General features: G+C 43.8%; 3 protein-coding genes across 4 annotated transcripts; all 3 read left to right on the top strand.

Moving 5' to 3' along the window:
* The first annotated feature begins 211 nt into the window (after nucleotides 1-211).
* On the top strand, nucleotides 212-13,051 carry crata (carnitine O-acetyltransferase a). 2 transcript variants are annotated; one of them, XM_040197680.2, is made up of 14 exons: nucleotides 212-354; nucleotides 4,799-5,095; nucleotides 5,223-5,341; nucleotides 5,696-5,749; nucleotides 6,591-6,756; nucleotides 7,331-7,505; nucleotides 7,956-8,134; nucleotides 9,009-9,109; nucleotides 9,264-9,383; nucleotides 9,469-9,591; nucleotides 10,896-11,031; nucleotides 11,338-11,400; nucleotides 11,578-11,715; nucleotides 12,324-13,051. In XM_040197680.2, the coding sequence occupies exons 1-14, from the start codon at nucleotides 328-330 to the stop codon at nucleotides 12,537-12,539; spliced, it is 1,914 nt and encodes a 637-aa protein (XP_040053614.2). In that variant the 5' UTR covers nucleotides 212-327; the 3' UTR covers nucleotides 12,540-13,051. The 2 variants fall into 2 exon arrangements, with proteins under 2 accessions (XP_040053614.2, XP_040053613.2); XM_040197679.2 differs by lacking the exon at nucleotides 212-354 and adding an exon at nucleotides 357-584.
* Nucleotides 13,052-13,649: 598 nt separating this feature from the next.
* Nucleotides 13,650-19,599, top strand: psmb10 (proteasome 20S subunit beta 10). The gene is made up of 8 exons (XM_040198126.2): nucleotides 13,650-14,819; nucleotides 17,016-17,109; nucleotides 17,226-17,323; nucleotides 17,902-18,042; nucleotides 18,186-18,301; nucleotides 18,415-18,473; nucleotides 19,027-19,178; nucleotides 19,354-19,599. The coding sequence occupies exons 1-8, from the start codon at nucleotides 14,755-14,757 to the stop codon at nucleotides 19,463-19,465; spliced, it is 837 nt and encodes a 278-aa protein (XP_040054060.2). The 5' UTR covers nucleotides 13,650-14,754; the 3' UTR covers nucleotides 19,466-19,599.
* A 297-nt stretch (nucleotides 19,600-19,896) lies between these two features.
* On the top strand, nucleotides 19,897-23,673 carry cenpa (histone H3-like centromeric protein A). The gene is made up of 5 exons (XM_040198127.2): nucleotides 19,897-20,168; nucleotides 21,296-21,454; nucleotides 21,739-21,860; nucleotides 22,544-22,618; nucleotides 23,268-23,673. Exons 2-5 carry the CDS (start codon nucleotides 21,334-21,336, stop codon nucleotides 23,394-23,396), a joined length of 447 nt encoding a protein of 148 aa, XP_040054061.1. The 5' UTR covers nucleotides 19,897-20,168; nucleotides 21,296-21,333; the 3' UTR covers nucleotides 23,397-23,673.
* The last annotated feature ends 384 nt before the right edge of the window (nucleotides 23,674-24,057 follow it).

Here is a 24,057-nt window from a genome sequence, read left to right as displayed (position 1 = left end):
ATCAGTATCAGATAGTAATGTAGCCAAACGCACGTTGCCCTGTTTCCGCTTCACTCTATCAGAATGCTGACTATATGTTAGGATAACTTTACATGTTAAAACCCCGTTGAACTACTACGGTCGCGGTAAACGCTGCACGGCTCCATCGATAAGTGACAGCCTCCGCCGAGCAGCTGACCTGCAGACCTTGTTGACACCGGTAGTGCTCACAGCCTGTCTTCAGGTTTGACTTCTAATCAGTACGTCATTGGCTCTGACACGACGCTGGGTTCGTAAAGAGAACTTTGAGCACGTACTGATCTGAACTGGGGGGCGTTTCTTGCTAGAATGTGGGGAATTTGCAGCAGAACGATGGTAAGTAACTCTCCTTTAGCTGATTCTCCGTGTTTACACTGGCCAAAAGCCAACTTGAACAAAGGTCATCGAACTGTATACAATTGACGCAGAACTATGGACTAAAAAGACACGTAATGAGTTTGATGTATCAGTTAACGGTATTGACGCAAGGACATGGCGGAGCTTTGCTAGCTGTTAGCAAGGGTTGCTACGCTAACGTTAACGTTAGCAAGCTAAGCAGGTCAAAGGTGAGTTTGAGTTTCGTTACGGTTAGACTAAAGATACTCAAGGACCAGCTTCACCGAGACTCTAGCAGCGTATTTTAACTAGATTTGGTTTAACTAGAGACAGGAAAGAAAGGACACACACTTAACATGATAGTGAATGTTGTTGTTGCTATTTATCAGATGCACTTGCTCGGAGTAACGTTAACGTGACTGAAGACCATTTCAATAATTTATACGACACTAGCGTTCGCTGGTTCCTTGAGTGACGGATACCGTTCAAATATGGTACCAGTCAAAAGTTTGGACAAAGGTGTGCGGAAAAGAAGAACACTATTAATCGCACGTGCAATAGGGACCTTTGAATGTGACGTCATTTTCCCATGAATTTGTGAGGTCGACTTTGGCATTTGTTTTTTAGTACTTTTAAAATATTGTTGCGACTCTCGTTAAGGAAGCTACGAGACCGCAACTTGTTTGTCGCGCTTGTATTTATGAACCGTGAAACAGGTTAAACTGTGGGCCATAGACTACAAGACACCAGAACTCGGCTTCCGGTCCGAACCAGACCCAACACACCCACCACGCATGCCCACAACAACAACAACAACAACCCCACCACGCATGCCCACAACAACAACACACCCCACGATGATTGTCATGCTTATCAGCTTTAACACTTGTATGTCAAACATACAAGGAATTTGTCTTGGCGGTTGGTGCGTGACAGTGTAACAATAGACAACAAGACAGCAGTGCACAAGTAATACAATAAAATGAAATGCTACTGCAATGGGTTAGTATAAAACAAGAGGATAAAGTAAAACATTTGGAAGTTAAATATTAAACATAAAGTGCACTATCGAACAAGTGACAAAGTGACGAGTGAGAAATGACAGTTAAAGTGACATGTGCAGTATGAAGGAGAGTGACCGGTGGAATGTCAGAGTCAGACAGTGGGGGACCGGCTCTGTTGATGAGCCCAACTGCCGACGGGAAGAAACTGTTCGTGTGGCGGGAGGTCTTAGTCCTGATGGATCTCAGCCTCCTGCCAGATGGAAGGGGCAAAAATAGGTTTTGTCTGGGGCGAGAGGGGTCGGCTACAACCTTTTTAGCTCGCTTCAGAGACCTGGAAGCGAACAAGTCCTGCAGGGACGGCAGATTGCAGCCCATCACCCTCTCTGCAGAGCGGATGACACGCTGCAGCCTGCCCTTGTCCTTGGCTGTGGCTGCAGCGTACCAGACTGTGATGGAAGAGCAGAGGATGGACTCGATGATGGTCGTGTAGAAGTGGATCATCATCGTCTTCGGCAGGTTGAATTTCTTCAGCTGCCTCAGGAAGAACAACCTCTGCTGAGCCTTCTTGGTGATGGAGCTGATGTTCAGCTCCCACTTGAGGTCCTGGGTGATGATGGAGCCCAGAAAACGGAAGGAATCCACAATAGTGACGGGGGAGTCGCACAGGGTGATGGGGGAGGGTGGGGCTCTGTTCCGCCGGAAATCCACAACCATCTCCCCTGTCTTTAGAGCGTTGAGCTCGAGGTTGTTCTGTCTGTTTCCCACGACACCAGATGGTCAGACTCCCACCTGTAGGCGGACTCGTCCCCACCAGAGATCAGTCCAATGAGGGTGGTATCATCGCAAACTTCAGGAGCTTGACGGACTGGTGACTGGAGGTGCAGCTGTTGGTGTACAGGGAGAAGAGCAGAGGGGAAAGAACGTAGCCTTGGGGGGAACCGGTGCTGATGGTCCGAGAGGCTGAGACATGTTTCCCCAGCTTCACGCGCTGCTTCCTGTCAGACAGGAAGTCTGTGATCCACTTGCAGGTGGAGTCGGGCACGTGCAGCTGGGAGAGTTTGTCCTGCAGCAGAGACAGGATGATGGTGTTGAAGGCAGAGCTGAAGTCCACAAACAGGATCCTGGCGTAGGTGCCTGGGGAGTCCAGATGCTGGAGGATGTAGTGGAGGGCCATGTTGACAGCGTCGTCCACAGACCTGTTGGCTCTGTAGGCGAACTGCAGGAGGTCCAGGAGGGGGTCAGTGAGGGACTTCAGGTGGGTCAGGACTAGCCGTTGAAAAGACTTCATGACTACAGAGGTCAGGGCGACGGGCCTGTAGTCATTGAGTCCTGTGATCCTGGGCTTCTTGGGAACAGGGATGGCCTTGAAGCAGGCTAGTACGTGGCATGTCTCCAGGGAGGTGTTTAAGATGTCAGTCAACACCGGAGACAGCTGGTCAGCACAATGCTTCAGGGTGTGAGGGAAGACTGAGTCCGGACCGGCTGCCTTACGGGGATTTTGTCTTTTAAAGAGCCGGTTAACGTCTCTCTCCAGAATAGAAAGGGTTGTTGCTGGTGGGGGAGGGGAAGGTGATAATGATGAAGAGGCGTGAGCACCTGATGGGCTGGGGGGGGGGGGGGGGGGGGGGAACTGCAGCAGGTTGGTGGAGCTGTGGGGGATGGATCAGGACAATGTCTTTCGAATCTTCAGTAGAACTCATTCAGCTCGTCTGCCAGGCGGAGGTCATTCATGGAGTGGGGGGTTTTTGGCTTGTAGTTGGTGAGGTGTTTGAGGCCTCTCCAAACTGAAGCAGCGTCACTTGCTGAGAACTGTTGTTGGAGTTTCTCAGAGTACAGTCGTTTAGCATCTCTCACCGCCTTGCCAAACTATTTTTGATTCTGTGTACCGATCTTTGTCCCCACTCCTAAATGCCTGATCCTTCTGCAGGCGTAGTGTTCTGAGTTCCGTTGTGAACCAGGGTTCGTCGTTGTTGTAACTCACCCTGGTGCATGATGGTACACAGCTGTCCTCACAGAAGCCGATGTAGGAAGTTACAGCCTCTGTGAACTCATCCAGACTGTCAGTAGCAGTCCTGAAAACATCCCAGTCTGTGCAGTCAAAGCACGCCCGAAGATCCTCCAGCGCCTCACTAGTCCACTTCTTGAATTGATTAACAACAAAAAACGAAGCGCACCGAAGCACTGTGGCAGCCATCAACGCCGCCATCTTGCATCTATATCAATGAAAAAAATTCAACTGAGTTGTTTCATGAAAAATGAAAAAAAAGTTAAATGTTAGATAAATGACTCACCAAAAAGTGCAGTAACTTTAATGTCTATTATAGTTGATTAAAGCAGCCCAAATTTCTTCTTTCAACCAAAGGCTATTAGTACAGCAGCTTGAGTCCTGGCTGTCCCATGTCAAAGTGTCCCTGAGCAAAACACCTAACCCCTAATTGCTTCCCGGGCAAAAATGTAAAAAGCCATGGGTTACAAATGCAATGTAAGTCACTTTGGATAAAAGCGTCAGCTAAATGACCTGTAATGTAATAATGATTTGGACAATATTGGAGCAGTATTTAGGAATATGGAAGCTGCTGAATCATTTCTTACACTTTTCCAGCTATGCAACACCTTCCCTCCCCCATTTGAAAGACACATTTTATGGGATTTATGTATGGCCTGCATTTAAAAATATAGATTTACTGTGACTAATGGAGTCCTTCTGGTAATGGTTGGGACGCGTTCGAAAACCGATGCTTCGATTTAAATGGTATCAAAGAGCTTGCTTAGTGTACATAGTTGACTGGGGAGGAAATATAACACACTCTTTCAACAAGGTGAAACTACTGTTGTGGAATATTTCAATAAAAGCTCGGTAGAAGAGAATGATTTGTCTGATAAAACATAGTCTTGATGGATGATCAAAGTTGCAAAAAGTCCATTTATTGCTTGCAAGCAGGAGGTCAAATACACAGGCACGTATCACGGTGCTCTGTGGAAATGGCGTCTCCGAGCACTAAAGACGCTGAGTTTTTATACACATGTGAAGAACATTGTCCGTGCCAGCTACGAGAAGCTGCAAAGCAGGTTGAGATAAGAACCCAGGTGAAGCTGAGGGCAGCACACACACACACACACAAGATCCTCCTCAGTGGCCGCTGCAAATCATTATTACTTGACATAAAAGTAAAACTTGGATCCAGAACTTTCGTACAGAATAAGATATCAACCAAGGCCATGAAGAGGAGTCCTTTGTTTTGAAGCTTCTATGAGATCGAGTCAACTGTCCTCCCTTCTCAGGACACAGCTGCAAACTAACATTTTGTATCATGCTGCTCTTTGCACATCAGGGTCAAATACAGGACACTTGAGACACGGCTTTAGCACAAAACAATGTTATAACATATTTTTACCATTACACTACTAAAGACGGACTTGTTCACTCGTTTGTTTCCCAGGTAAAGGTGGGGATGGCGAAACCCTGTGGCTTAATGAAACCCTGTCACTTGGTGAAGCCTGTGTCGGTGACTCGAGTCTCTGGCAGATACCTGACCCACCAGAAGGGACTGCCCAGTCTGCCCGTCCCCCCTCTGCAGCAGACCTGCGAGCGATATGTCAGTGCCCTCGAGCCCATCGTGGAGGTGGATGAGCTAAAGCATACTAAAGAGCTGGTGGACGAGTTTCAGAAGGCAGGAGGTGTTGGAGAGAGACTTCAGAGAGGCCTGGAAAAAAGAGCAGAGAAGACTGAAAACTGGGTGAGACTTTAAATCAAAACAACACAATGTCTTCTTGTTGTCACAGCTGGCTTGCTTTCCCTCTCAAGATAATTTGATTATTGGTTTGATAAACAATCTGCCATTTTTACTGTCTGTCTCTCCGTAGTTGTCAGAGTGGTGGGTGCAGGTTGCATATTTCGATTACCGGTTGCCTGTGGTGATTCATTCAAGTCCCGGGTTGGTCTTGCCCCGCATGAACTTCAGCGATAAGCAGGGACAAATAAGGTGATCACCTTCTACAACCTGTTTTCAGCAGTTTGACAAGCCTCCTTCAGACCCTGGGCACTGATGCAGTGTGCGTTGCTGTTGGCATCATAAAGCCTCTTACACAGGTTGTCAGATCCAGTTTGGAAGCACACTGTTCACTGCAATGGTTTGACCCAACCATAATTACTTCTGCATATTTTATTTGATTAAATAACTAGTTTAATGCAGTGTCTATTTCATACGTATCACCGCCACGCGATGCACTTTTTGTCCTTTCCATACAGCATGATCCTTTCTGTTTATTATCATTCAACCAACATTGAAATAAAAGTGAACCTTTAAATGAAAACTGATCATCCTCCTTCTCTTTAGGTTTGCTGCCAAACTGATAGCAGGTGTTTTGGACTTCAAAACGATGATTGACAAGTGAGTACTGTACATCTCCTGGTCTTGTTGTAGAAAGATGCCTCCACTGTTGGCCCAATAAAATCATGTCAAGCAAAGATGTACGATCATGAACAGCAAGATCGAGGCATAGTTATCTCCATCTTACGTTCCAGTAGGGTAGGTACTGACCTGGTCTCCCATCTAAGGGCCAGCTAGCTCTATATTTGTTATCATGTTAAGATATGACTGATTTGGAATTGTGTCTGTATCCTGATATAATTTAGAAAAGGCTCCAAAGCTCTCTGTGAAACCGACCCAGCTGGTGGTTAACATTCTCCAGTAAACCCATCGTGCGGACAATGACTTGTCAAATGATACATAACCCTTTTTTCTGTCTTTATGCAGCAAAGTAAAATAAGTATGCAGGGGCCTACTTAGTGTTAAACAGGACTTCACATTTGAACAGTGAGCAATGTTAGAGGGGTTCTGTTCCTGTAGGCAATCTCCTCATCTCAAGGGACGTGAAGAAATGTTTGGCTTAATGTTATTCAGCGTTCACATAGCATTAGCAGGCTGTATCAGCAAACCACCCCGACGCCCCGCTCCCTCTGCTGAACAGCACGCTGAGTGCTTCTTTATTCACACTTCATTGATATTGAATGCGTCTCAAGTTGCAACAAATTCAAAAGAGCCCTCTATAGAATCCTGAAGCAATGCAGCGACTATTGAACAAGGGGGGCGGCACCCGCGCTTTCTGTGTGGCCGGTTGATCCGTAGCAAGCTGCGTTGTCACATGCTAATCAACAGTTAACTTGCATTGTATAAGGACATGATATTGTGGCTCAGTCGGTGTTGGAGTGCACTTGTTGTATGTTTGCAGTGAGACACTACCGGTGGAATATCTGGGAGGGAAGCCTCTGTGTATGAACCAGTACTACGAAGTGCTGTCGTCCTGCCGAGTCCCTGGTCTGAAGAGAGACTCCGTGGTGAACCACGCCAAGACTTCCAGGCCTCCTAAACACATCACGGTAGTCCACAACTTTCAGGTGAGGAGCTGAACTTTACCTGACATTAATGCTACAGGATGCACCCTTGGTCTCAGTAGTTAAATGGCAATAGTTCCACTGATCACTTGATATGAAAGCAGCATTCCTTTAATATGCTGGACGAGGGACGATCCCAGTGATGAGATTGGTCAGGTGACGGGTTGTTTTCTGAACCGATCCTGTTATCTGCATAGGTTACCGTGGTGATCTACACTGTTGTTATCTTCAGAGTTAAACCCAGGCTTAGCTGATAACTGAGCTTGCTTGGTTATAATGGCGACGGACTCCTGAGATTTTCAGTACATGTCAGCTCTACCTTGGGGTCCACTAGAACACTTTTTTGCAGTTCATCTGAAGACAGTTTCATACAGCATGTTTGTATGCTTTCTAAAAAATGCCTGGAACAAAAATCTGCTTAAGTTTCACGTCATGTTCTTGTTCTGATATGAGGGAGCACATTAACCGGACAACAAGCGCTATCATTTAGTCTCGAATGAATGAACTACAGCTGATGACAACAGTGACAAACTGTTGAGTAAATGTGAGCTTCTGTGCTTCCCCCATATGGAATCAGTTTTATGCGTTGGAGGTGTACAACAGTGACGGGACTCCGTTGACGGCTGATGAGCTCCGTGGTCAGCTGGAGCGGATCTGTGGCTCCTCCCCTCGGACCGGCGTGGAACCCGTCGGCATCCTCACCACCCAGCATCGGGACACCTGGGGCCGGTCCTACGTCACCCTCACCCAGGGTGAGCCAGTAGGCCGCTGAGCAGGGTCTCTAACAAGAAGCTGGCTTTTTAGTGGCCGGTTAAAGGCTCAAACAATATGTGTATACGTTTGATTACACAAAGTCACTCGGTCACATCTTTAAATTTCTGTCCAGTCAATTTTAGAATCCTCACATCGCATCCTAATTCTAAATTAGTCACCAATCAGCTGTCAATTAAACCAGAGAGGCTGCTTTTAAGTTTGCACAAATCAATGATGGCGTATTGTTGCTGTTAATTGCTGAATGCAGTTGCACCTCAAGAGTTTGGACACTGAAGCAAACTACAATAACACAGAGATGAAACTCGTATGTGAAGATATGTCAATTGAAGTTAATTGTCACTGCCTTATTACATTAGTGTGTGTGTGTGTGTGTGTGTGTGTGTGTGTGTGTGTGTGTGTGTGTGTGTGTGTGTACCTGATGTGCCCAGATAAGACCAACAAAGAATCAGTGTCCGCTATCCAAAGGAGCATCTTCACTTTGTGTTTGGATGGAGCGAAGCCTCCAGTGACCGATGAGGAGTACCGCAGCTCTGCTGCCGTCCAGATGCTGCATGGAGGAGGCAGCCAGTGGAACAGTGGCAACCGCTGGTTTGACAAGACGCTGCAGGTGACTCTGTCACACACAAACACACACACACCCACACTGCAGTAATTGGTAATACCTGGACTAATGAAAGAATCACGTTGTTATGCCTGTGTGTTTCTTCCTACCTAATGTGGTTTATGCTTATTTCCGAGTACAAGAGGAAGGATTTGGAGTCTTGCTTTGGCCATCTTGTGTTTTGTTTAACATTCATGCCAATAAACCCACATTGAATATAATATAGTCCCACAAGGACTTTCATTGAGCAGTTAACCCAGTCTCATCCCTCTAAGTTCCATAAAAGAGCCATGAACCCATGAACCTCCAAACATGTTTACAGACTAGTAATGTCTGCATTCAAAACCGTGACCGATTGACACCACCAACAATCCCTTTTTAGAGTAGAAGATATGGACGTAGTTACAGACTGAAGAACTGCGTTCATTCTTTCTCCAGCACACTTAAAACCTTCATACCTGTGGTCAGTCATCCAGGGCCTTACTTTACTTTTGGCTCTGTTGTCATGGTTAGAAATATGTTCACCTCTGTCATGGAACGTTTTTTTATATCTATGAATACGTTTTCGCACATTCACGGAAATAACAAAGCAGCATCAGCAGCGAAGAAGACGACTCTGTGAGTTCATTCGTGCCCGATGTGTCACGTCCGCGTTTCACCGGCTGCTTTGACTCATTCCTCACTGTGTGACACCCTGTGGTCCGGGTTCAGTGTGCCGGCACCATTGCAGCCAGGCTTTTCACTGTATGCCCTGCTTTATGAACCGACCATTATGGAAATGTTTTTCAAACTTGACCTTGACTACAAATTCCTTAGGCAGGCTTTGAAGCGAATCCTTGTTTGAGGTGTTTCTTTCTAAAAGTTTCTGATCTTATTTCAGTTTATTATTGGAGAAGACGGGACATGTGGCGCTAACTACGAGCACGCCCCAGCTGAGGGCCCCCCAATTGTGGCCTTGATTGACCATGTTGTAGAATACACGTGAGTAGCTCAAGGACTGTGTCCATTATGTACTTGTTTGGCTCCTGTCAGAGCGTCTTTGAAAGTTCAGCAATGAGACGGATTGATCAGTTATAAGTACCACTTGCTTTTCCTCCCGTCTCACGTGTTGTAACTTTCTTGTTTGTGATGACAGGAGGAAGCCAGATATGACCCCGTCTCCCACGGCGCCTTTGCCCATGCCCCAGAAACTTCACTTCAACATCACACCTGAGATCAAGAAGGACATTGAGGAGGCCAAGCATGCCATGGACATGTGAGGGCCGATGTGAATATGATGGTCAGTGGACTGTAGAATACACACCCACGTCCTCACTGTACTCGCGTGTCTTCCAACACAGACTGGCCCAAGACCTGGATATGAGAGTCGTGGTGTTTGGACACTTTGGAAAAAATATTCCAAAGGCCCACAAGATGAGCCCTGACGCTTTCATACAGATGGCGCTTCAACTAGCTTACTACAGGTGAGATTCTGAGAGGTCGAGTAGAAATGGGACTGTGATTGTATGAGGACGTTTTACTCTTCGAAAGGGCCAAATAGAGCACTGCATGTAAAACAAACGTTTTATCACAGTTAGGCTGCGACTGGTTTCAGTGAACTGAGATGAGATGGATTCACCCCAATTTTTGGTACAGATTTGGGGCGATACATGGATTGTATGTGTATCAAGTCAAACTTAGGTCCTAAACTTTGACTTATGGTAAAAAAATAAAAAAAAAGAACTTGAGTATGATGCTACAAGCTTGGCACAGCTGTCTCTGGGCAGTTTCACCCATTCTTCTCTGCAGAACCTCTCAGGTTCCATCATGGATGGGGAGCGTTGGTGCACAGACATTTTCACATCTCTCCAATCGGGTTCAAGTCAGGGCTCTGGCTGGGACACTCAAGGACATTCAGTTGTCCCCAAGCCACTCTTTTGCGGTCTTTGCTGTGTGCTTCGGGTCGTGGTCCTGTTGAAACCTGAACCCCCGCCCCCGTCTGAGGTTTTCTAGTCTCCCAGTTCTTTCAGCTGAAAAACATCCCAACATTCAGGCCAAAAAGTTATAATATTTGTTTTAGCAGACCAGAGGATATTGTTCCTCATGGTCTGTCTCGGTGGTCTACGGACAATTCCTTGGACTTGGTATGTGCTCTGACGTGCACTGTCAACTGTGACACCTGATCTAGACAGGGGTGTGCCTTTCTAAACATGTCCAATCAAGTAGTAGAAACATCTCAAGGATGATCGGTGGAAACAGGATGCACCTCAGCTCAATTTTGAGTGTCACGGCAAAGGCTGTAAAAACTTATGTACATGTTATATTTTCATTCTTTTCCCCAAAAACTTCTACATGTTGTCATTATGGGGTTGTGTGTGAAAACATAAATCCATTTTAGAATGAGGCTGTGACATAACGAAAAGTGAAGCACTGTGAATCCTTTCCAAATGGCTATGAATTAAATATTTTATTGAATGGTTATTAATGGTGTGAATGGTGCATTATACGCTGCTTGGTATTAGAAAGTTAAAAAGCACATCATTCTTTCTAATTATGGGCTATTTTATATTTCTGTCCTTAAAAAACATCTTTAAACAAAAAGTTTTCAGCTTTCTCACCAAAATTCCAAAACCAAATTTCAAGTTAATGTTTGAGAAAATCATGATAGTGTTAGAATTTACTTTCACCTGCTAATCATTTTTATTGAATAGAGCGCGAGAGCATCAGCGGCGCCTCGCTGGCACCACTCTGCCTTCAGTGGTCCACATTTCTCCTCTTGTCTCTGCAGGATGCACAAGTGCTGCTGTGCCACTTATGAAAGCGCCTCCCTGCGTATGTTCAGACTGGGCCGAACCGACACCATCCGATCAGCCTCAAGTGCCTCGGCTACCTTTGTGAAGGCCTTCGATGACCCCAGCAAGCAGGTCTGATGGGAGGGAACATTTGGGACGTTTTAGTGTTTTACAGCCACCATTTGGGCAATAAACTGATGCGCTGTCTGACTTTGTAAATCAGCCCAAACACACATTCTGGAGATGCTTCTGACTCCACGTGCACACGTACTCCTTCGCATGGCCTAAAGCATCGGTGGTTCAAAGAGAACTCCTAGTTGTTCGACCGCTGAGCCATGATTTCATAAAGTTTCAGGTCACCCTTCAAACGTATCTAAAATAAAGTGCATGTAGATGTGTTGAAATCTAACGTTGCCGTCTCCTTTCGTTTTATCACAGAACACAGAAAAGGTTGATCTAATGGTGAAAGCTGTAAATGCACACAGATCCTATACTACCATGGTGAGTATCCAGTATGAGCAGATTCTGATGATAATCTATACTTTTGTACTGTGTGTGTGTGTGTGTGTGTGTGTGTGTGTGTGTGTGTGTGTGTGTGTGTGTAAGGAATGGTACAAACCTTCAGTAGTTAACATTTGGTGGCAAACATCACATATGAAGGAACTCTCTTCCCCACAGGCGATCAGTGGCCAGGCCATAGACAGACACCTCCTGGGCCTCAAGATGGTGGCTGTTGAGAACAACCTTTCCATACCTGATATCTACACTGACACCGCCTACGCCAAGGCATTACACTACAAGTTATCTACGAGTCAGGTATGATCCATATGGAAAAAATGTCCTCATCTTATTCCCCTTATCTGGGGTGGGGTCGCGGAAGCAGTAAGAGCTGTACAAGACATTCAATATCTATGACAGAAATTATTCAAATAATGAGAGTAGTAAGCCAGGTGTACGGCCGGGTCAACCGCCATCAGGCGAAACCATGGTCATACTTACTACAGATAGAACCACTGTCAGATGAACCCTAACCATCTGATGTCACCAGCATCCACAGAACTCTGTGGGGAAGGAAAGCACAGAGACTTCAGGAAAGAAGCAAAGTCACTCATGTGGGTTTATGATGACAGCAATAGTAATGTGACTAATTATAAGTGATAGCAGCAGCAGCAGTTGTCAGCAGGGCCATGGCAGGAGGCAGGAACAGGGTCCAAATAGTAGATCTATGGAAACCTGTGAGGAGAGGAAGCACAAATAACAAAGTTAGCAATGTGCATTAATGAGATGTGAATTCTTATAGAAGGCGAGGTGAGCTACACAACTGAATTTTCTCCTATGATCTAACACTTAGACCTAAACGAACAGTAGATATCCCTCATGTATTTAACCCCATTACCAAAACTACATCGTCTTTTCCTCACAAGGTACCTTCCCAGACGGACTGCGTCATGTGTTTCGGCCCGGTTGTAGCAGACGGATACGGCGTGTGCTACAATCCTATGAACGATCACATCAACTTTGCTGTGTCGTCGTTTAACACCTCTAAAGACACAGATGCAGCACATCTGGCCCAGGCTGTGGAGGGTGCTCTGTTGGACATGAGGACACTGCTGGAACAAGCACCAAGAGCCAAACTGTGAAGGTCTTCAGCCTTTACAGGGCTGTTGTCAGTGATTTAAATAGGATGCCCAGTCTTAGTGTACCCGAGTGACATTTGAGTGAGTGAGCCGTGCACCTGGTGCAACACCGTCGGGCTCCATCTGGTGGTCTGAGCCGGTCTTCTCCCTGTGTTATTGATTGCTCGTCCTGTGGTGGATTAATGCTCACGTACATGACATCAATCACCATTTTTACAGATGTCTCTGTAATTCTGAAATATCATTAACAGAAATTAAGTTGTTGATGGACGGATATTTTGTTGATTTATTATGAACTAATCAGCTGATGAATTTATGCCTCTGTGCCTTCTTCCTGCACTGTTGCTCCGCTTTATGGCTGCCAGAGGTTCAGTGGAATAACACAGACAGATCCAATCCCCACAGACTTCATGTGAACTGTTTCATAAACAGAATTTACTGTTTTTAGGAACATTGTTAAACAAAGATTTTGTGTTTGACATTCAGAATAAATCCAGAAAATTGTAACTCTTTAACCCGAGTCCGAGTCTGCTTTATTGGCCAGGTATGTAGATATCTGTCTGTGTTCATACACAGAAAGCTCAGCTGCCGTTGAACCGTGTGGGGGCAATCCCAACCTCATTAGCTGTGCTCAGACTTTTGAGTTGTATCCATCATGGTGGCATACTACATTCTGTGTTAATGTCTTCATAGTCCGAATTACTGACTAAAATCAGAATTGAATATTAAAAACAGGATCCTTATTTTAATAACTTAAAGTGGCCATGATTGGAATGCAGGAATTCCACTTATTTCTTTGACACTGAACTTACTGAATTAAAATTTTGTTTCCAAAAAAAACTATATCCTGCATCATGGAGTCGTCCTCTGATTTGACATCTCTCTCTGGAAGAGAATTGATTGACCTTTTGCATTTCATCCGTGCTGGTTAAAAGTAACTTCCAGCACAAAAATAAAGCTAATGAGTATAATAGAAGTATCCTTCTGTTGGACACTTCAACCTCCTTACTGTACAAACTGTTGCATGCAGTATGAACATCAGGACCATAGACTGTAATTAAGAACTACCGGAATGTCAAAGAATAGGCCCAATATGTCAAACTAAAGGTATGAATGGTTGAAGAGTATGACAATTAACAATATGGTTCCCCTATACTTTGATCAAGAATAGTAATCATTTTAATAAAAAAAAACTTTTTCTGTTTGGGACAGCATCTTGACTTTTTGCCTACAGGTGAGCAGAAGTAACCAAATTTTGACTGCCGGACTGATGTAGGGACGCCGTGTACAGCTCTGGTACCTGTCAACCATCTGTCCTAAGGCATTCCCTGCTTTATGATTTATTTGACCAATTGGATCATCATTTACTAGATGGACGACATACTAGAGATCAGTCCTCGGTGTCATATTGTACCACTGATTGTTTTCCATTATTTCCATTTATTTGACTACATATAGATTTTTAACTCTGATCTTTTTTTCCAAAATGACTTTTCTATGAGATGGTGTCACCGACCCTTCATCTTTTTGTCAATCAGACACCCAGTTTCATCCTCGATCAGAGGATCAGTGGTTCGATCCCTGCTGTTTCATGTTGATGTGTTCATCGCTCTTGTACGACCTGAGTGATAAAAATGAAATGGTTTATCAGTAATAAAATACAGAAATAGACTATTAAACTGATACATAAATTCATACATTTGAGTTGCAATGTAATGCCGTAGTTTACCACTAGAGTCATTTTGTATTTCTCATTGGTCCGGGTTCAGAGTTAACCCTTGCAGTAACCTGATGCTTATTGGAAGCAATGTTGAAAATGTTTGTTTTAAAAAGGGAAACTTTTTGTCATATTATGTTTTTATGCCTTTTGTTTTAAGGTCATAGTCTGTTCGGGGCAAATTAGGTTGTAAGAAGAGGTTGCAAATTTGTTCTCATGCAATAATCTTATTCCGTAAATTATTACAAAAAGACACTTGGACATTACTCCTTTGTTTCAAATTGAGGAAACAAAACAGGAAAAGATCAGAATTGGGAGAAAGGTGTAATCAACTGTTGTCTGTCCCAGTGTAGCAGGGACACTTTAAGCAGTAGCGAGGCTGGTGAAGTGAAAGTAAAAGTAAAAGAACGACAAAAGCTGTTCAAGTTAAGGTTCTTCTCAAGTTCAACGTTCCATCCTATTTTCAGCCCAGAAGCTTCGTCTTCATCCTTCACAGGGAAGATGGCCAACATTTTGAAGTCTTATGATTCGGTGACTGGAGGATTCTGTTTTGAGAACAGCCGCAGGTAAAGAGCTAAGTTGTGCTACTACCGCTTAATAGGAAGAGCAGGTAGGAATTGGGGATACGTGTAACTAAGGCTGTACATACATGCAGCTAATGCTGTACGTTCTGGTAACTAATGCTCTAATTACATGTAATGTAATGCTATATGGACATGTTACTAATTCTGTACGTACATGTAACTAATTATGTACGTACATGTAACTAAGGCTGTACACACATGTAACTAAGGCTTTCTGGACATGTTACTAATCCTGTACATAGATGTTACTAATTCTGTACGTACATGTTACTAATCCTGTAACTGTATGTATGTAACTAATGCTGTACGTTCTGGTAACTAATGCTGTACGCACATGTAACTAAGGCTGTACGCACATGTAACTAAGGCTGTGCATGTTACTAATCCTGTAGGTACATGTAACTATGGCTGTACGCACATGTAACTAAGGCTGTACGTACATGTTACTAAGGCTGTACGCACATGTAACTAAGGCTGTACGTACATGTTACTAAGGCTGTACGCACATGTAACTAAGGCTGTACTTACATGTTACTAAGGCTGTACGCACATGTAACTAATGCTGTACGCACATGTAACTAAGGCTGTACGCACATGTAACTAAGGCTGTACTTACATGTTACTAAGGCTGTACGCACATGTAACTAAGGCTGTACGCACATGTAACTAAGGCTGTACGTACATGTAACTAAGGTTCTACGTACGTGTTACTAATGCTGTACGCACATGTAACTAAGGCTGTATGCACATGTAACTAAGTCTGTACGTACATGTTACTAAGGCTGTACGCACATGTAACTAAGGCTGTATGCACATGTAACTAAGTCTGTACGTACATGTTACTAAGGCTGTACGCACATGTAACTAAGGCTGTACGCACATGTTACTAAAGCTGTACGCACATGTAACTAAGGCTGTACGTACATGTAACTAAGGTTCTACGTACGTGTTACTAATGCTGTACGCACATGTAACTAAGGCTGTATGCACATGTAACTAAGTCTGTACGTACATGTTACTAAGGCTGTACGCACATGTAACTATGGCTGTACGCACATGTTACCAAGGCTGTACGCACATGTAACTAATGCTGTACGCACATGTTACTAAAGCTGTACGCACATGTAACTAAGGCTGTACGCACATGTTACCAAGGCTGTACGCACATGTAACTAATGCTGTACGCACATGTAACTAAGGCTGTACGCACATGTAACTAAGGCTGTATGCACATGTAACTAAGTCTGTACGTACATGTTACTAAGGCTGTACGCACATGTAACTAAGGCTGTACGCACATGTTACTAAAGCTGTACGCACATGTAACTAAGGCTGTACGTACATGTAACTAAGGTTCTACGTACGTGTTACTAATGCTGTACGCACATGTAACTAAGGCTGTATGCACATGTAACTAAGTCTGTACGTACATGTTACTAAGGCTGTACGCACATGTAACTAAGGCTGTACGCACATGTTACCAAGGCTGTACGCACATGTAACTAATGCTGTACGCACATGTTACTAAAGCTGTACGCACATGTAACTAAGGCTGTACGCACATGTAACTAATGCTGTACGCACATGTTACTAAAGCTGTACGCACATGTAACTATGGCTGTACGCACATGTAACTAAGGCTGTACGTACATGTAACTAAGGCTGTACGCACATGTAACTAAGGCTGTACGCACATGTAACTAACGCTGTACGCACATGTAACTAAGGCTGTGTGTACATGTTACTAATGCTGTACGCACATGTAACTAAGGCTGTGTGTACATGTTACTAATGCTGTACGCACATGTAACTAAGGCTGTACGCACATGTTACTAATGCTGTACGCACATGTAACTAAGGCTGTACGCACATGTTACTAATGCTGTGTGTACATGTTACTAATGCTGTACGCACATGTAACTAAGGCTGTACGCACATGTAACTATGGCTGTACGCACATGTTACTAATGCTGTACGCACATGTAACTAAGGCTGTATGTACATGTTACTAATGCTGTACGCACATGTAACTAAGGCTGTACGCACATGTAACTTTGGCTGTACGCACATGTTACTAATGCTGTACGCACATGTAACTAAGGCTGTACGCCTATAACAGGGTGTCCGGGAGTAAATCAACACTAATACGAGAGCCTCCTGTTTATTCCTCGTTGCCAGGAATGCAGTATTGGAGTGCAGTCTGTCAGAGTCCGGCTACAAAGCTCCCAGTGCCAGAAAGACAGGGACCACTATTGCTGGGATTGTTTACAAGGTGAGCATCTGGGTTATGTGAGAAACACAGGAAGAGCGGCGGATTGTTTTTTAGAACATTACTTGAAATGAAATGTGCATAACAGGGTGCATTCTGGGTGCATTGTCGTGTGTCAGGATGGCGTGATCCTGGGAGCAGACACCAGGGCTACAGATGACATGGTGGTTGCCGACAAGAACTGCATGAAGATTCACTACATCGCTCCAAAGATCTAGTGAGTGGATCCTGTTCCACCTCCTTGAGTGTCTTATTACTCTGGTGTACATTAGTCACCTTTAGTTTGGTTTGAAAGTTCTACTTTTGAAATGCAGGCCATTTATGCTCTGTTGTTGTGTCATCCAAGCCCTGTGAGGAGCCTCAATCCTTCATGTAGGAGCCTGCTGGATGCATGAGGCTTTTCAGATGAGCCCAAACCTGCACATGTATCTCATGCCTATTCTCTTTTCCTCTGTTTGACATTTGCTTTTGTAAAAAATATTAAAATAAACCATGAAAAGATTTTGAAGATTAAGGCCTAAAACTGAAGATGCTTGTTCTCTGTGGTTAACTCTCACCACCCAGCAAAGTCTCACTTTCACAAGAAATTAACTGACTTAATGTTTCATGTAACTAATAATGTATATAAAGGATGAAGAAAGCTTTGGAAAGGATGTGATCTGATTTGACGAGGTAAGATATTAACTGACCACCCACAGAGTTGAAGAAAAAGAAGAAGACCTTTCTGGCCCGGTGACATTTTCCTGACACTGTCCACGGTTTCTACTGTGAAAAGATGTCCCATGTGTTCCGTAGCTGCTGTGGTGCTGGCGTGGCTGCAGACGCAGAGATCACCACTCAGATCATGGCATCCAACGTAGAGCTGCACATGCTCAACACTGGGCGGCCCCCGCTCGTCGCCATGGTAACTCGACAGCTGAAACAGATGCTGTTCAGGTGAGTGTAACTGAGATAGTGATGGTCAGCTCCTCATCTGTAACTTCCATTTGAGGTCTACTGACGTGTCTTGTCACGTCCAGTTGGGCCCGTTGCTCCCACGGAGGAGCAAGCAGCATGTTGTAGTCTGTTTTGCTTTGCAGGTACCAGGGTCACGTTGGTTCTTCTCTGATCGTCGGAGGAGTCGATGTGAATGGTGCTCACCTGTACAGTGTTTACCCACACGGCTCCTACGACAAACTGCCTTTTGTCACCATGGGTACGTGCTGCATGTCGTGTGTGGAGGCTGAATGGAGTGGCTGAATACAATCAGACTCAGGACCAAGCTCAAGACCAGACTTAACAGTATCAAACACTTAACTGTGGTTCCAGGTTCTGGAGCTGCAGCTGCTGTGTCTGTGTTTGAGGACAGATTCAAACCAAACATGGGGGTGAGGCTGGCTGTCTTCCTATCCTGACAGATTGAACGTAATGCGTTATATATATGGACGGTATGTTGTTCACATCATGCACATCGATGATGTGTGACATGAATCCTGATACCGGAAGTGGATCTTCTGCTTTGACTGATATAACAGCCAGGTCCAGTTTCCATTCAGGTTTTTTTTTTTTTCACTTTTCTGAGTTAGTCTCCCAGTACAGAGGATGTCTGAGTGTACAGATGGTAAAACCCTCTGAGGTCAATTTGTGATTAACCTGCCCAGCCCTAATATATTCATACATACATGCATATATATACATTTATGGGGTGTGAAGGTGAGCACACCTCCATTACCATCAGTGTATCAATGCATGATTGGCTTGTAATGCGCAAAAGCTTTTGTTAAATGCTGCATGAAAGGAATCTGCATCAAAGAATCGGATGTTTTGTCTTTTTGTTCCTTTCCCATTATGGCTACTAGCGAATGCTAGCTCTTATTCAAGGTTTAGTACCAACCATAACTCCTTAACCCTGACCTTCTGGTCCTCCTCTCTCCCTTTCAGCTGGAAAAGGCAAAGCAGCTGGTACGAGACGCCATCACTGCAGGGATTTTGTGTGACCTGGGCTCAGGCAGCAACGTGGACTTGTGCGTTATCACTGAGGCCGGAGTGGAGTACCTGCGAGCCTACGACACGCCCGCGAAGAAGGGCAAAAGGTGAGTAATAATCATCTTTTATAATGTGTTTTTGCCATGAAATATTCTGTTCTGTTGACTTGTATTTATTGGTGTGGTTGAAATAGAATGGTCTCAGCTGCTCAGCTCTAACTAACAGATCCCTAACATGACTTCATAATCCGGTCCCAGTCACCCTGCATGTCTGTCTTTTCAGAGAGGGACAGTACAGGTATGAGCCCGGCACCACGGCCATCCTGACTAAAACTGTGACCCCCTTCTCTCTGGATGTGGTCGACGAATCAGTTCAGTTCATGAACAGGGAATGAAACACAGGCTTCTTTTCAATATGTTGTAATCCATCAATGTATTAACAAAATGAAAGCCGCTTGTTGTGCATCTGAAAAGCATCACTAATGTAAAGGAAAAGGTTATGCAATAAAAGTTGATGTTTATTAAATAATCAGTATCTTCTTAACGTATTTTCTGGCAACATGGAGGATTGGGGGATTGTGGTCTAATTGAACCTGTTCTGAATTTTTGGCATATTGGATTTGACAATAATTTATTTTTGATGGCACAGGTTGTGTGTGTATTTCAAAACAAAGAAGATTTTTTGTGGGCGATTGAAACAAGCAAATGTGGCCCTGCACAAAGTAGGACGTAAAAAGTCTTCCTATCTACTGGCAATATAGAAAAACCAATATACAGTCGCGGCAATATGCCTACAATAAATAATATGTAAACAAAACACCAAATTAATACATAAATAAGTTCATACCTTTTTGACGCTAACGGTACGGTGGGGGCGCTGTGCCCCTGACGTTGGTTTGGTATTTGTCCTTAAATCAGAGAAGAAGACGTGAAGCGGAGGAGGAACCAGCAGAAGAAGAAACGTGAACTACTGATTGGTGAAGCCGCTGAAATTTGGTTTGAATCTAAGTTGACTGTTATTGCGACTTCTTGTCTAAAATAATTCAGTTCGGTTTCCAGGATTTCACATTTGATTCGGAACTATTCTTCTCGTGCACGGTATGTTTGCAATAACTATTGCGTTTTGAAAACAACCCTAGCATTTGAACGTTATTGTAAAAGCAGCAAAAAAGCTAGCGCTAACTAGCAGGTCGCACTGCCGAGTTTGACGTTAAGTAACGTTGCTTTTCTCCCCAATGTGGTTGCTTCAGTGTTTTAACGTTTCATGATGCGTGGAAGCTGCTTGAGAGCAGATGGATGTCCACCCGGTGGGATGACGCATTCACGGGCCTTCACGTGGCGATTTACCGTTACATTATATTCTACTTGTACCTACATATAAAACACGCGTACAAATCAGTTACTAAAAGAATGTAATAACACTACAGTTACTAATCAAAACGTTGGTGGTTACAGATGTATTATGTTTGGTTTAAAGCACATATATAGAATATGCTACCATTCATTGAGTCTTAATAACGTTCTGTTCAGTGTGGTGACTTTTAGTTTGCTGGTTTAAGTTTTGCGTTTTAGTTTTTGCCAAGTTTAAAACATTTGTTTGAAAAGTAATCATATATTAGTTGCATTACTTTGATGAGGTAAGTGAAATAGTTACATTATAAATTACATTTTAACCATGCACCTTGAAATCTGTTACACATACTGTACAAATACATTCACATCCCCTCGCTGCTTTTGGAACTGATGCATTTTGTTTCAGGTTTGGCTAATTTCAATTATTTAATACATTATATTCGTTCAATCCTCTATTCCCCAACAGGGAAATGCAACATAAACATGAATGCTGCAGTAATATTATTATACATCTTCTATTATAGTAAAACACGGGCATGTTCACTATGATATACTCCTAGTAACTACTTAAAATGTATTCAAATGATATTCCATAAAGTCTCAAATCAGCTATTATTTGCGGAAAATTGAAATGTGATCTTTGTAAATTACTATTAATGCATCTGCTAGTTAAGAACAGTCAGCGTTTTATTTTGAAAGCAGGAGTGAGGTCCAACACATCCCTTCACTTTCAAGTCGAATCCAACAGGGGACTTGCTGACTGCCTTCTAGCATTCTGTCGTAAAACCTAAGAATAGTTGACATGACGGTTTGTTTTGTGATTGTTTGGTATGTGATGTTCTCAATCTTCCACTTTTCGACCTTGGCTGCAGTGTTTTTCTTCTTGTGGTCATCGTCCTTCTTGGATGCGATGCGTCACAATTCCTCTACCAGCCGCCGGAAGGGGAAAACCCCCCAGCATCGTCCCCCGCTGGCGGCCCCCGAGACGTCTGGTTCGAACCCCCGGTCCCAAACACACAGTGGAGCTTCAGGTGAGAGGGATTAAAGTACCTTTGAATAAACGTTACAGTCACATAAATACACTGGCGCTAAAACAAGTAGAAGTTACTTGCTACCCGGCAGACCACTAAGCTAACTGGTATTTAAAAGCGTGTCCCACTTTTTTTAGTGAAAATCTGAAACTCGTAACAACAGGTTTCATTAGTAAACTGCCAGCTATGAATGGCCTGCTGCCGCCCGTCAAGGATCAATGCTCTGGAAGAGAGCTTCCCTGTCCTGCCACGGCAAAAACTATCCAACACTGTCTGTCTCCCAGGCCAGCCGCCTGCGTCTCCCAGGAAGAGACGGTTTCGACCTGGGACCAGGGCCCTAATGGAAATCCGCAAGTACCAAAAGACCACTGATCTCCTGCTCAGAAAGGGACCCTTCGCTCGTCTAGTAAGTAAACCTTGATAGCTGGACCAGGCTTGGTGCCGTTTGAGATTAGAATCACCGAATTAACCGGCAATTTAGTATTTAGCAGTTGAATTCAATCATAAGACATTCTCTAGCCCAGAGATTCTCAACTGGTGGGTCGCGGACCCGTTTTTAGTGGGTCGTGGGCCTTTGCCTGGGAAAATAAATATTAGACTCAACAGCTGGCTGTTTTGTTTTTTCATTAAACTTGTTTTTGTGTTGGCATACGTATTCTGTCTCTGCACTATCTTGGGTTCAAACTGCACCATATTTTCATTAAATACATTTGAGAAGTTGAGAATGTTCCTCGATTTGGGTCAGGGCTTGTCGTTAAGGGGTGTTGGTGGGTCCCGGAGCCAGACCAGTTGAGAACCACTGCTCTAGCCTATTATTCACAGATGTATTTGGGTAGATGTTTCCTTTACATTTTTCATCTTGCTTTTAATTGTTTGGGTTGCTGCGGATTTCCAATACATGTATTGAAAACCCACAAAATTAGATCACAAAAAGAAACACAAAGTAATGATTCAATGTTCCCGTAGCAGGAATAACACAGTGTTTACCTGTGTTTTTTACGCATTCCTTTGGTTGAGGAATGTGTGCAACGCTTGACATTTCTTTGTGATGAGCTGTGTGACTGCAGCCTTGGTTCTTCTTTGTCTCAGGTTCGAGAGGTGTGCCAGAGCTTCTCTGGTCAACATCTGCGGTGGCAGGTCTTTGCCCTCATGGCCCTGCAGGAGGTAAGCAGACTCGCTCTGTCGTGACTCCACGTTGAACCTGGAAACAAATCTGCGATGAAGTGAAGTGAATAACGGCAGAATCTATGAGAACTGTCACAACTCGTGCAGTATAAGTTATCCAGTGTTCTGATCACTACTTCACAAACCGAAGCATCATCACTAACAACCGTACTATCTTAAACACCAACTCAAGCAATCGTATCAGAGGTTCTTCAAAAGATTCATGTGTTTGTAAAAGACCATACAACTATAAATGGGAGCAGGCTACAGTGTAAATATAGTCTATATATTTAATGTAAAACGGTGAACCACTTCAGCATCCATGTGAACCACTTCACTGCTGAATGTATAGGAACAAGGTTTTCACATATAATGGCGGGGAAAGCCTCTGATCTGTTTAGTTAGTTACTGCTCCGTACTCCTAGCTCTTCTACTCTTACTTACTTACTTACTTACTTACTGTTACTGATTGTGTCCTGTCACTAGATCGATGCAGAATTGTTGTGGTCTGTATTGTCATGAATATTAATAAAAATAGACACAAGTGACCAGTGTTATGAATACTGTAACTCTTACTTTTAAGTGATAGGTAATGAAAATATGATTGTACACTCTCTTTTCTCTCTTTTCTTCCTCCTCGTCTTCCAAGGCTGCAGAGGCGTTTCTCGTCATGTTGTTCTCCGATGCCAATTTGTGTGCCATCCATGCCAAGCGGGTCACGCTGTTCCCCCGTGACATTCAGCTCGCCAGGAGGATCCGCGGGGTGGACAACCTGTAAAGAGAACCCTATACAGGGTGGACAAGCAAGATTTGTTCCAGTTCAGTCGGTTGCAATGCTACTGTGCTGTGTTTCATTCATTTTTTCATAATTTGCCCCTGCAGGCATTTTAGCTTCAAATCACCTGTTAATATGAAAATCATCCTTGTACAGCAGTATTTTAAAACCTTGTTGAATATGTTAATGAACTGCATTTGTATTATCTTTGTTTTGATTTTGATGTTATTTGATTTGTACATATTGTTCCCCAAACAAATACATTTATTCTGTTAATAAACTGCATGTTTGTGTCTTTTTCATACATTTTATCTCATTGTAGCATGTGACCATCACATTTTATCCATTTGTGCATCACGCTGAACATTGTATATTTCTATTGGTGGAAGGGTTCTCTGCATCAGCACAAATCTGAAGACACTTTTAAAAACCGTTATCTGATCAATCTCTCCGTGTGCGTGGAAGGAGAGTGGGGTTGAGATTCAGCGTCAATCTCAGAAGAACAATTCTGAGGTTTAACCTCTGACGGAGAGTCGTTGAAAGTCTGACTGTTGCTGGTGCGGTTGAAGGAGATCTGCGGACCTGGGTGTGAGATATTGGCAAGTGGCGGAGAGAGCAACCGGACAATGACGTTCTCCATGGAGGAGACTGAATCCACATCCCG

The sequence above is a fragment of the Gasterosteus aculeatus genome, chromosome 14, assembly GCF_964276395.1.
Source record: "Gasterosteus aculeatus chromosome 14, fGasAcu3.hap1.1, whole genome shotgun sequence".
NCBI classification, from domain to species: Eukaryota; Metazoa; Chordata; class Actinopteri; order Perciformes; family Gasterosteidae; genus Gasterosteus; species Gasterosteus aculeatus.
The sequence above is the reverse complement of the archived record's forward strand: the minus strand, read 5'-3'. Positions and strand labels throughout refer to the sequence as shown.